The 13,337-nt window shown below is 38.2% G+C and overlaps 2 protein-coding genes across 2 annotated transcripts; one reads left to right on the forward strand and one right to left on the reverse strand.

Annotated features, from left to right (window-relative positions):
- The first annotated feature begins 347 nt into the window (after window positions 1–347).
- Window positions 348–3,818, forward strand: LOC311066863 (uncharacterized protein). The gene is made up of 4 exons (XM_084088269.1): window positions 348–811; window positions 2,788–2,921; window positions 3,007–3,115; window positions 3,198–3,818. The coding sequence occupies exons 1-4, from the start codon at window positions 550–552 to the stop codon at window positions 3,737–3,739; spliced, it is 1,047 nt and encodes a 348-aa protein (XP_083944395.1). The 5' UTR covers window positions 348–549; the 3' UTR covers window positions 3,740–3,818.
- A 108-nt stretch (window positions 3,819–3,926) lies between these two features.
- LOC311066848 (uncharacterized protein) lies at window positions 3,927–8,084 on the reverse strand. Its single transcript, XM_084088245.1, has 4 exons — window positions 7,668–8,084; window positions 7,463–7,590; window positions 6,705–6,783; window positions 3,927–5,495 (listed from the first exon to the last, which is right to left on the reverse strand). The coding sequence occupies exons 1-4, from the start codon at window positions 7,933–7,935 to the stop codon at window positions 4,624–4,626; spliced, it is 1,347 nt and encodes a 448-aa protein (XP_083944371.1). The 5' UTR covers window positions 7,936–8,084; the 3' UTR covers window positions 3,927–4,623.
- Window positions 8,085–13,337: the final 5,253 nt, after the last annotated feature.

Consider the following 13,337-nt stretch of genomic DNA (forward strand, 5'->3'; position numbering starts at 1 on the left):
ACTGAGATCAAATCTAGGAACCAGAATATAAGTGAGTTGGGTGGGCTCGTTTGACGTGGACCAGGAAGCAACCAATAAGATCACCCCAGCAACGCCCTGTCTTCCATTCACACCCCAGCATCCACCTATAGCAACTCCCTGGCTACCGTTCATAATTCATGGTGGGATCAAGGGTGAATGCTTATGTTTTCTTCAGAGTGCGCCTGCAACAAAATTTTACCATGTTTTGTGTAGAACAATCTAACCGGACAAGGATTCAATAGCAACAGTTGCCAAGGTACTACTGGCAAACCCGTTTGGAGGCTGCCAATCAAAAGGTTACAGTTCGTGCGCGCTCTCTACACGGTGGTTTACGGTAATTCACCACGTGACCCTGTTCTGCAAGATGCTAGATATGCTATAATTCTATCCTCAGAAATATATTGAATCATACAGGGCCATTGCTTGCTGAGAAATTAAAGGACCTCTACATAAAGGCTATAGCGGTGGCTGTCAGATCGAAGGACGGGTGTTTATAATAAACATCACTGATAAATGGTCCAGTAAACGATGGAAATCATGAATACTGCCGATTTGCAGACGCAGATAACATCCATAATGGAAATGTTGGCGAAAACAGCTGTTGTTGAAATAGGCAAACTTTTCGAGGAAAATTCTTTGTTGCTGCGATTAGAGATTTCAAGATGTACAAACGAAAATGAATCTCTGAAAAAGAAATGTCATTTTCTGGAGAGTGAACTTCAGTCTGCTCGGAAAACCGCTGGAAAGATGAAGGGAACAGAAGCTCCATTCAGCCATCCGGGACTTCGAGGTGATTTACTCATACATGACTCTGTGATTTTGCATCTCAAACATGAGTATACATCTGATTTCTAGGCTGAAGGTTCAAAGCCTGCAGTGGGCGTTCCCTATATCGTGATTGTGCCCTTGAACAATAGATTAACCTTAGGGTACATTTACACGATAACAATGTAGCTACTAAAAACAGGATTGTTTTTCCTTTGCGTTTTTCGCGTACAGACTACAGCGTTGTCAAAACGATCCCCGATCACACGCATCCACGAGAAGGATTAAAAACGCTGTATTATTCACTTTGTAAATAAATAATATGCGCTGATATACTGAACACGTGATACGCATGCGCATGACGTCACCGTTTCACAAAGTCACATTTTTGTAGTTTACCCAGAGACCATAACAGTATTGTTTTAAAGAACTTGCCCTTTGAAATCTGTTTTAAAAACTTTGCGTTTTCAGGCCCCCAAAACGCCGTTGTAGTGTAAATGAACGGCCAAAACGCTTAAAAAGTTTTCAGTTTTTAGTTGAAATCGGTGTTGTGTAAACGTTCCTCTTATTGTCTTAAAAACTACAAAAACGTAAAGTTTTTCTTTACAAAGTGACATCGCCAACTACTGACCTGGCATGAATAATAGGCTACAGCGTTTTCAGTAGTTTTCACAGATCCGTGTGAACAGGGATCATTTTGACAACGCTGTCGTCTGTACGCGAAAAATGCAAAAGGAAAAACCTTTCCATTTTTAGTACATCGTTGTTGTGTAAATGTACCCTAAAGGCCCCGATATTCTTACAGCAAAATCGAAGAATAAATTGATGTGACATAATTTCGAACAAAATCATACCGAAACGAAGTTTTTTTGGAGTTCGTTTTGGGAGTTCAAAACAGCTTGCCAAAGCAAACTTTCAGGAAAAGTTTGCTACAGTGATACCATTGGTTCATGGCGATTACCTAATAGGTAGGTGTGCGGGGAAGCTCCGCCTTTTTTCACGCGAAAATCTTTTCCGGTTCACTTCTGTTCAGTCCGTCGAGGTCAGACGTCTGCAAGTATAAACATGATCACACTGGAGAGCTGCTTTATAGCAGAAAATGAAGTTGTACTTCTGATGAAACGAGACACTGACACTGTTTTTCATGTTTAATACGATAAAGCTGCTTGATTTTAAGCAATCTATTGTATAAAGAGATATAAAAGTGAAAGTGACATGACTTTACTAATGTGCCGAATTGCAGAGCTCGCGCAAACAAATCCACATTGCTATGACCAGATATTCTTTATTAAAACACTTTCTGTTTTCTCTATTTTTTTGTGCGTTTATTTTGTTATTGAGAGGAAAGTGCAGCACACATTTAAATATTCTTCTAATCGCCGCTCTCAGCAGTGTGGGCGATGTCGGATGTTCGCTAGCAGTATATACCGCTGCTCATGTATTTCGAACTTCGATTTACCCCTAAGTGAAGAACGAAAAAGAACTTCGCCGTGAGTATATCGGGGCCTTTAGTCAATTCTCCGATTTCAGTGAGCAGAATCTTTTGACTCCATTCACCAAAATTATTAATTCTCACTCTTCCTTCTGGGTACATTGTTACACCAGTAGATGGTGACAAATTACCTACTTTGTCTGTTATGACTACGAATGAGTCAGGGAATTATTCACTCAATGGATTCGCTGAAAATGTTTTTTTCATTACTAGGCTGAATTGTTCTTCTTATTCATACTATTTGTTTCAGCTTATAAGACAACAATTCCAGGTTGTTTTTATATTGTCCATTATTAATATGAATATCGCCCATATTAACGCTACAATTACCCTAAAAACCCTCAAGTCTTTAACTCTTTATTTAGTGTAGTGTCATTCAGAAGAGTTGATATTGACTCATATATACGAGGTCAATAAAATTAATTTAATTACACCAGTGGATTTCTTGCTTTGGTTATCAGAGGCTGTTTACACATGTGACTTGATCAAAAACAATGCATTTCCTACAGAGTCTGGACGTCGCCCCGGAGCTGACAATGTCTTCGGTAAGGAATGGTGCATGAACCTCTGGAGACACCAGGAGTCAAGTGTTGGTGAGCAGGAGGACGACACACACCTGGACTCCTCAACCATCACAGAAGAGGTTGGTCTCACGTACTGCCTTTGATGTACATGATGCAATGTCAGAATACACTTTACTAGTTCTCTTGTTAATTTCTATCTTTTAGCCAGTAAATTTGCTGGATGAAGAACCAGATATGATCATGATCAAGGAGGAGACATTTGACGATTGCTCTAGGAAAAGTAAACCTGAAGATGAAAGGAGACGTTTGAGAGGTTTGTGGAGAAAGAACTTGAGAACAGCTGCTATTAACTCTTATTATGTTCAGATGTTAATGTGTCGTTTATCGAATTGCAGGTCCAGCAATGACCAGTGATGAGAGATGTGTTGCCCAGAGCTCAGAGGATTTTATCACGTACACGGTACCTTCAGATGAGCAAGTCCATCTGAACGTGCAACAGCCACAAGCCGAAGAACAAGCTCTTGAAGGAACAATCTCGACACAAGGAGACTGTACAACAGAGCAAAATTTCCACAGTACACACAACCACACAAATATTTCAGAAGAGAAAAGGTTTGAGTGTGTATTCTGTCGAAGAAACTTCAATAAGTTAACCTACCTGAAAGCACACATGCGAACACACTCCGGGGAAAAACCTTTTGTCTGTACAGTTTGTGGTAAAAGATTCGCTCAAAAAACGTACCTCAGAATACACCAGCGCACTCATTCTGGCGAGAGGCCGTACGCGTGCATGGAGTGTGGAAAGAGCTTCGCTCAAAAGAGTTCTCTAAACGTTCACCTCCGAAGCCACACTGGAGAAAAGCCGTATAGCTGCTCGGAGTGTGGTAAAAGCTACGCGTACAAACAGGGATTCAATACACACCAGTGCTTTGGTTAGACTAAACGGAATTATATCTGTATCTGCCATATGAAACATTAACAAATTGGAAGTATGTCCAATGTTTGTCCACGGAAATGTAGGTCCTTTAACATTGTTTGGAATCGTGTTATACTGAAGCATCTAGATGTGTGTATTCATTTTAAAAAAGAGATAAACAAATAAACTTGACTTAAAACGAGTGAAATCATGCAAAATACTTTTTTTATTCGTACTCCAGCATTGATGAAAATACACATAGTAATGGTTGTTTGATTACACGTGCAATCTAGCAGACATCTGACCTTGAACAATCAACTCAAACTTGTATAAGCATTGTACATTATACATACTACTGACATCGCACAGTTTCCAATCAGTAAAGATCAAGTATTGTTACTGGTTTCTATTCACTAAAGGCCCTAAACTCACATACATTATGATAATATTTTAAAGAAGCCTAAAGTCCTAAACAGGGATGCATTTACCTCTGGTCATCTTTGATCTGGGCTATACACAACCGGTCAAAAGTTTGGAATAATACAGATTTTTTAAATGTTTTTAGTCTTTTTTCTCACCAAGGCTGCATTTATTTGATCAATAATACAGTAAAAACAGCAATGTTGTTGAATATCATTATCATTAATATAAAATAAATGCAGCCTTGGTAAGCATGAGACACTTAAAAGATGAAAAAGTCTTTATTTATTCCAAACTTTTGTCCGGCAGTAACACAACAACGTTACCACAGAGTAATACACAGCCATACCCGACTATACATTTCTGCTACAACCTAAAGTTAATACAGACATTAAGTTGCTGCAACCTCACACTTCCAGAGTTCATATTCTTCCCAAAATTAGATTTCACACAGCTACTGCAATCTCAAATTGAGGAAAAGACTGCTACATAAAGCTATATTTTATACCACGGTAACTTTTCCTTGGGTTCTTCCGTACTGGTTTAGCGGTTTGGTCATGGACAGAGAGGTGTTGTTGTAGGGTGACTTTCTGGGTGAAACCCTTTCCGCAGGTTATACAAGTAAAAGGTCTTTCTCCTCTGTGGATGCGTTCGTGATTACTTAGGCAGACTTTCTGGGTGAAACTCCTTCCGCAGGTGACGCAACTAAAAGGTCTTTCTCCTCTGTGGATGCGTTCATGGGTTTGTAAATTTCCCTTCTGGGAGAACCCTTTTCCACAAAAACTGCATTTATAGGGCCTTTCCCCTGTGTGAACTACATAGTGAACCATGAGATTGGTGTTTGAATGAAAGCATCTCCCGCAGACCTCACAACAAAACTTTTCATTTTGTTTCAGCTTTGAAAACCGATGTTTTCTGAGACGGTTTCTGGTAGCATTTTGGCGAACAAACACCCTACCGCCGTCAAAGCAACTTAAGTTGTTTGGCGGTTTCTGTACCTTAAATCTCTTTTCGCAATGTTCTGTAGTGGTTGCAGCATCCGCACATATTTCCCGTGCTTCTCCGTCCTCCCTGGACTCGGAGGGAAACTGGTCACTGTGCTCTACTGAAAAACTGTTGAGGACACAGTGACCATCAAAATCCAATGGATCGTCTATTGGTGCTATTAATTGGTCGACGGTGTCATCAGTGGCAGTTCTTGTAGTGTGTTTGTCTGTCGAATCAGAGGACGTGTTTTGTATTTCCGATATCCCAGAAAATTCACCAGACAAAAAGTGGTCATTGAAATTTTTGGAGGCTGCTGAGGGCTCATATGCAGAAGATGGCAGCTGTCCTCTTGAAACATGGGGCGTTTTCCCTGTTGGAGTATTGAAAATAGTTCAAATCAAATCATTCTGTGAAACATAAACCAAAATAATTACACCTGACTGAGGATATGTTTACACGACAACAAATGTACAAAAAACAGAAAAGTTTTTCCTTTACATTTTTCACACAGTCACTGATCACACGGATCTTCGAAAACGACTAAAACACTGCATTATTCTGCCAGGCCAGTAGTTGGCGATGTCACTTTGTAAAGAAACTAGTGCAGTCAAAATTAACTTAATTATTATATTTTTTTTTTAGTTTAACGCATTAAAAATATGTAATGCTGCATCTGTTTTTTATCTTCATCCTTTGGCTATGCTACAGTATTTGATCATGCGATCATTCACTCAACTGCTATTAAACCCTTCAAGCGCTATAAGATGTATAAGATGTCACTTCAGACAGCGCTGGCCACATTGAGTTATCTTTCGCGCTTGAACGGACAAAAACACACAAAAGCATGCCAAAATACCCGCTTTGTCGAGTATCCTCGTAAGCACAGTCTTAAAAGAGTTAAATAAAGTATTAATGACAGTAAAGATTTGTGAAGGCTACTGATGTGTGTCAGATGCTCGTCATGTCTTAAAGTGACAGCAGCCTAATAAACCTGCTGCTATGATGTCTGTTAATGTAAATCAAAGAACAAAAGAAAAAGAGAAAATCACTCACTGACTAACTTTTGTAGCTTTAATAAGGATTAATCTATATTAAATAATTTATGCAGTGAAGACTGTGAAGTGTTTGATAACCTTATTCAATTTCTGTACATTTCCTACCTGTTAAATCAAATATTTTAAATGTACTGTCTTTATATTGTTTCTACATTAATTTGGAAAATATAACAATATAAATATATATTAAATACTTAAATGTTAGGTGTGATTCATCACGATTAATTACAGAAAAATGTGCGATTAATTCTTCTTTTTTTTTTCTAATCAACTGACAGCACTAAAAGAAACACTTGGCTGAACATGTAATACGCATGTTTACATGGAGACGATAACGGTATCGTTTTCAAAAACTTGCACTTTGAATCCCGTTTTCAAAAGTTCGCGTTTTCAGGCCCCAAAAAACGCTGTTGTCGTGTAAATGAACGGGCAAAACGCATTAAAAGTTTTCAGTTTTTTGTTGAAAAAAAAGTGTCATATAAATGGCTCCTAATTAAAGATCTGCTAAATATCTAGAACATTACCTGCACAACTGGGATAAGCGTCCACTTCCAAACTCTCCTCTTTGATTAAGACCAGTTTGGAGGGGTCTTTTTCTTCGTGCTGTCAAAATAAGCAGATCATACAAACCAACATTTTGTTTTTCCATTTAATTTACGCAGGATTGTAGAAATATGTTTATATTTTAAAGAAATAAGGTTTACCCAAAAAATTGCCCAAGTCTGTGTTTCTCTGTCATTTGATTTTCAAGGGTGTGTACTGGGATTTAAATCAGTTTAAATCATTCAGAATTAGCATTTTGATAGAGCATTGCAATGCATACAAGACGCCAGTGTCATTAGCACAACCTTGGAAATGTGCAAAACAAAGCTATTGAAATCAAGTTCATGGGTCCATAAAAAAAAAAAAAATACCACATTATTTACTAATTTAATTGTAACTTGTAACATATCAACTATGAAAAATGACTGAACAAAACTCTAATTGGGCAGATGGTGCAATAGGATTTAGCTCAATCTCTATTGTACCATGTCAAGTTCATGAGACCATAGAAATGGTTAAAGTAAAATTTTGATTACACTGTGTATTATACCAGTGTCATGTGTAATGCACCCTTTGAAAGTGACAGATAAACAGCTTTAAAACTGTCTGACTAATTTCTCTTGCATTTGCAACTTTATTTTACAACTTCCTTTTCTTTACAAAGTTTAAGAGCATGTCAGCCTCGTAACTGTTGGCTTTTGAAACAAGTTTCATTTTTGGGAACCTAAATTAAACGAACCTTATAAGGCGAAACGGGGTACAGGTCGACATCGATCGCCAGCTCATCTTCTCTGGACTCCTTCCTCCGATCCCACAAACTGGAACACCACTCCTTTCCAAATATGCCTTTGATGGAGGGCTCTGGTCCTATCAGGAGTAAAATATGCATTACAATCATATTAGTGCATATGAAAACAACTGTTTTAAGCAGAGGTTATATTTACCATCTTCTGTTTGAACACAAATGGAGCGATATGTTTTGGAGCCAGCGCGCGCTCCCTTTGTGATGCGCGTGCTTTCGCTTTGCCTTTCGCTCCCAAGACAGATAATTTCGTCTTTAAGTACTGTGTTTTCACTCATGACCCGAGACAGTTCTTGTCGTAAAAACGCAAAATCGCTGTCTACAATTTTGCATATTTCTTCTATGGCCGTTTTAGTCGTTATCTCCATTATGGAGCTTAGTTGCAAACGAAACGATAGAGATTTTGACATATTTTAAGAGGTTTTGTTTTGTTTTGTTAGCAATGCAAGAAAAAAATGGCTAAAAAAACGTAAGGTCAGTCACCGAAAAAAACAATTCCATTATGTGCAACTGTGGGAAAAAAAAAAACCCGGATATGATGTGTAAGCATGGAGACCTCGGCTTTTATCCATGCTTTTATCTTGCCTCAAAGTATCGTTAGCTTCCGGTTTATGTGGAGGAGTTCCCTGTGTTGGAAAGAGGGATCACCTAACAGACTTTCCCTGCATTCAAATTCTTATACCATCTGCCCCAGAGCCATTATCTCTATATGGCTCTGACCTGCCCCAAACAGTTTCCGAGATAAACTTAATGTGTCCCAAATCATAGAATGCTGACATGAGCATTTAAAATACACCCTGATGATGGACTATTTCCACTGGATTTTTGGAAATGCAGATGCTTTTTTCCTGCTAAAATGGATTTCTGGTAACATTGCTCACAAGCCTGGCAAGACGGAGGAATTTGTAGCATTTCACTCTAGAATTAAACATGAATAAAAACCATCATCACAAAAGATACAACATATTAATAATGCAGCATTATGACCACTGGGTGTCAATATAATGCAGTAAAGTAAGGATTTTCAAACCCAGCACTGCACACTTTGGATTAAGGTTCGGTTTCACAGACATGGCTATTAAGCCAGGATTAGTCCTTAGTTAAATTTAATATTTAAATAGCTTTTATAAACATGCCTTAGAAAAAAATCCTTAGCCTACTGGTGTGCATCTTGAGACAAAACAATGGCACTGACGTTTTAAGATATGTCAGTGCAAGGTTGATTTCAGTTAAAACAGCTCAATAATGCATTTTAGTCTGGGACTAGGCTTAAACCATGTCTGTGAAACTGGGGGTAAGTGTCATAGCTGAATTAACTCATTATCTGACAAGAGTAGACCTACTCCATGGCTGTGTCCGAAATATACCCATAATGCACTGTGAGAGTCTCGTGCCGAATGAATCCCCGTGTCTTGGCAGAAGGTGGGGCCTGCAGCTGAATCATCCATCCATCCATTTTCAAAACTGCTGGTCTAAAATCCTTTTTAATTGATTTTTTAGCTATCGTTGAATGTTGTAATTGTTGAATTAAGGTTTATATGCTAGATTCCATGACAGAGTTCAAGATAAATCTTTTCATCTTACTACTGGAGCTGCCAGTTTGCTAAGTTACAAATGATTATTGCTGCAAACACAAACTATTCAAAACCGGCAGCCCTAGTGAATGAGGGTATAGGGGGCGATTTCGGACACAGCCCTTGTTTTGCTGGTTCTGATGAGTCTCCAGGCCCCCACAGCAGGGATGGGCAACTTTGGTCCTGGAGGGCCACTTTCCTGCAGAGTTTAGCTCCAACCCAAACACACTTGAACAAGCTAATCAATGTCAATAAGCTCCCTATCTCCTGAATCTGGCTTATATCATATACCCTATAGCTCACTATACATTGGGTGACTTGACAGCAGGCTTATTGTCAACGTCACTACTGTATTTATGAACAACAGCAGAACTGATATTTTCTGCCATTTATGTTTTTAATGTTATTTAAAGAAAAATATCATAATTTGATTGTTGTTACATATTCCTGCAACATTTCAAAATATTTAATTAAATTACTTGTTAGCTAGATTATGTCAAGTACCAGTCTAACTATGTGTTTATGTTGAAATATAATTTAATAACTTTTTTTATCAAAACATATATTGCGTGTCATTATGTGTGGTGAGTTGGCTCACGTGATGCACTTCAGAACTACCGTTAAAGGGTTACTTCACCTAAAAATAAAAATTCTGTCATCATTTACTCAACCTCGTGTTGTTCCAAACCTGTAAGACTTTCGTTCATCTTCGGAACACAAATGAAGATATTTTTAATGAAATCTGAGAGCTTTTTGTTCCTCCGTTGACCAATGAGGTTCATTCTCGTGTTACGCAGCATGTTTGAGCTTCAGCAAGAAGAACCAACTATTGTAGTAATTAAATATTTGCTTAGTTATCACCAAAGCTCACTCTATTTTGATGTAGATCATTAAACTATTACACTGCCTCAGAAGTCTGTCTGAAATCAAATAGGTATAAAAGTATCAAACAGTAAAAACTACGTGTACAGTAATCTACGTGTAAACTACAAAAATGTGAATTTATGAAAACGGCGATGTCATGTGAATGAGTATTACATGTTCAGTCTATAGGCACGTAATGTTTATTTAGAGTGACATCGCCAACTACTGGCCTGGCAGCAGAATACAGCGTTTTTAGTCGTTTTCGCAGATCCGTGTGAACGGGGAACGTTTTGACAATGGTGTCGTCTGTACGCGAAAAATGCAAAGGAAAAACTTTCCTGTTTTTAGTATTTATCATTGTAGTATTTATTAGTTTTATCACTGTCGTGTTATTGTACCCTTATTTAAATACCCTCCTCCCATAAATGTTGTGTCTGAAAGGGAAACTTTTACTGCATATGCAATAAGGTCAGCCGCAAAAATAATTTTCTTTAGTAAATCCAGACAGTAGTTTTTTAATGCCAAAAAAGGGGTTTGCGCTGGCGCAAGCTGTTAGTGAACCTGGCCCTGAAAGGTGTGTTCACATTAGAATTTCAACAAAATTTAGAGGGCAAAAAAAAAGTCTATTGTACTACAGCATTTTTTCCCCACAAGTGCCTAGAAAGATGGTAAGGAAATGGGAAGAGAGGTTTTCATGTTGCCTCTCATGTTGGTGCGGTTTTTTACCAATCTTGCTTTTCACAGTTCTGGAAGACAAACAAAACTCTCAAGACTGTCCTCTATTTATCCGAAGCTCTTCAATGAACATGTGAGCAGCATGACAAAGTGTCTGTCTTCTGCATTGGGGAATGAATTCTGCATTCTCAGAATTCATACAAACATGCTCATCTTCTCAACAGGGGGTACACAAATTGAGCTCATGACTCAGCATGATGATGTTTAATATATTGTCCATCAAGATGTTGCTCTGAAGTCTACAGCCAGGGCTGTCGCTAGTGGGGTGAAAGGTGGTGACAATTATAGGGGCCACCACTGCCCAGGGGGCCCCACAAAATCCAGCAGTTATACTATATAGGCCCCTGTTGTGTGAATAATTCAAATATTTATATTAGTTGTATGCCTGAGATTTAAATAAAAACCACGAAAACATGCAATTTGGTTAAATATTTTTTCAAAATATTCTCTTACCTCCCTATAAATGGTTTAGTCCGATCTAAAGTATTTATTAATTATTCAGTCAGTGACAAACATCAGATCGACCCATAGGGATCGACCCAATAAAAAAAGTCCCGCCCCAGCTCGTGAACAGAACCAATCAGAGTTGAGGCGGCAGTGCCTGAAGTTAACGATGAACTTGGTGGAAGAGCAGGAGATTGACTGAAAATGTCGGGGAAAAGAAAACATAACTTAGGGCACCAGAAATGCTATGAAAAGAATGAGAGGGAGGCCAGGAGAGTTGTTGTATCCCAGTCGATCAAGACGTTCTTTGAAGACAGGTTGTAGCCTATTGTTATTTCGCTGGAAATAAGAAAACTACCGTCTACAGCCTGTCGGGTAGGCTACTCACTCTTCATTATCGATGCGCACCACAATCGACCGAATGATTACGTGTTCAAAATCCCTGTCTTTTTACACTATTGTAAATAAGAGTTAATAATATTATCTTTATTAAAAAATAAAACAATAAATGAGGTTATTTTTAAAATTTGACTGCATTCTTGTCATTCTTGTATAAATGTTTACTTTTTGATTTATGAATTATAACAGACTGTTTCCCTGATGGGGAAAAAACATTATTTTGCTGTTACTTTTTTAAAATTGGTTTTATTATTATTTAACAATTTCTTTTTATTAGTTGTAATTTTTATATAAATTTAACTTTTAAAATAAAAGTTTTACAACAACATCACCTTCTTCTGTTATACTGTATGTGGGCCTCCATGCTCATCTATTGTACAGTATATGATATTGGTGGAGGGTGGTGGGGGCCCACATCAATATTTTTTTCAGGGGGCCCCGAATCCTCTACGGTCCTGTCTACAGCAAATGTGCTTCTCTCGAAATTATTAATAGCAACGAATGCTGTCTTTAGATCAGATCTCAATATACAAACAGCTTCTGCATGTCACGTGTTTTCAGTATAGCGATCGTTTACATACAGAAATCAAGTCTAAAGGTCAAGTGTCTGGAGAATGGGGGACACGTAATGAGCAGAGGTATTTTTATCTATAGCGGTTAGGACTGAAGACACAACCAGTTCAGCTCATATCTAGAGAGAAATGGAGGTTAATTCACTGCTCTTAGAGGAAGATCCCTGTTGTTCAGCGTGTGGGGAGGTGTTCAGCGTTCCAGTGGTCCTCTGCTGTATTTCATGCGGGTGCAGCTTCTGTGAAATTTGCTGTCAGCAGTTTTGGGAGACGCAGTGTCCCTTCTGCAGACAAGAGACCACTGGATCCCATCTCAGAAAGTGCAGGGAGCAAAGAATAAAGGTATTAAATACAGCACAGCTCAATGATAGAGATATAATAAAACCTGGATCATATTCAGGCTTACCCTGCAGAGCAATGCATGAAAATAACCAGTAATCAAAATGAATTATCTTGTGTAACCTGATATTTTAATTAGCTAAATAAATTTAGGACGCCTTCAGCCCATTCCTCTCAGTATGTCAACAACAACCACCAGCAATCGTATTACATTGTCTGAAGGGACTGTCTTTATACATATTTTACTGGTAAACACAGTTCTATGAAAAAGTCTTTGCCCCTTGTTTGAATTTCTGAGTTTGTGCACATTAACATTGTCAGATTTCATTATGGATTGTAGGAGTATATAGATGGTGAAAAAGTTACAATGCCATTTCTAAGGAGCCGTTTACACAACACAAACTAAAAATGGAAAACTTTCTATGCGTTCTGGCTGTTAATTTACACTACAGCAGTGTTTTGGGGGCCTGAAAACGGGTTTCAAAGTGAAAATTTTTGAAAACGATATTGTTATGCGCTTTACATGTTCAGTCTATAGGCACGTAGTGTTTTTTTTACAAAATGACATCGCCAACTACTGGCCTGGCATGAATAATACAGCATTTTTAGTCGTTTTCGCGGATCCGCATGAATGAACAGGGATCATTTTGACAAAGTTGTCGCCTGTACGTGAAAAAAGCAGAGATAAACGTTTCCATTTTTAGTACATCGTTGTTGTGCAAACGTACCATAAGTCTTTAAAGGCTCCACTAAAGCACAATCAGAGTCATATAATCCACATGAATACGGGTTGGAATAGTTCATCTCTTAGTCACAATGAACCCTAGAGCTCATTCTAAAGATCTTCAAGCCTCTGCTTTTTATAAAAATTGCCAGTCAAAAACAGTG

The sequence above is a fragment of the Abramis brama genome, assembly GCF_963993115.1.
Source record: "Abramis brama genome assembly, chromosome: 1".
Taxonomy (NCBI): Eukaryota; Metazoa; Chordata; class Actinopteri; order Cypriniformes; family Leuciscidae; genus Abramis; species Abramis brama.

Bases quoted from the DNA above. Each gene is read 5' to 3' on its own strand.
- LOC311066848 (XM_084088245.1), bottom strand. From the start codon at position 7,935: ATGTCAAAATCTCTATCGTTTCGTTTGCAACTAAGCTCCATAATGGAG. The intron at 6,784-7,462 runs GTTCGTTTAATT...TTATTTTGACAG, and splicing joins ACCCCGTTTCGCCTTATAAG to CACGAAGAAAAAGACCCCTC. The intron at 5,496-6,704 runs GTAATGTTCTAG...ATACTCCAACAG, and splicing joins CGCTTATCCCAGTTGTGCAG to GGAAAACGCCCCATGTTTCA.
- LOC311066863 (XM_084088269.1), top strand. From the start codon at position 550: ATGGAAATCATGAATACTGCCGATTTGCAGACGCAGATAACATCCATA. The intron at 812-2,787 runs GTGATTTACTCA...CATTTCCTACAG, and splicing joins CAGCCATCCGGGACTTCGAG to AGTCTGGACGTCGCCCCGGA. The intron at 3,116-3,197 runs GTTTGTGGAGAA...ATCGAATTGCAG, and splicing joins TGAAAGGAGACGTTTGAGAG to GTCCAGCAATGACCAGTGAT.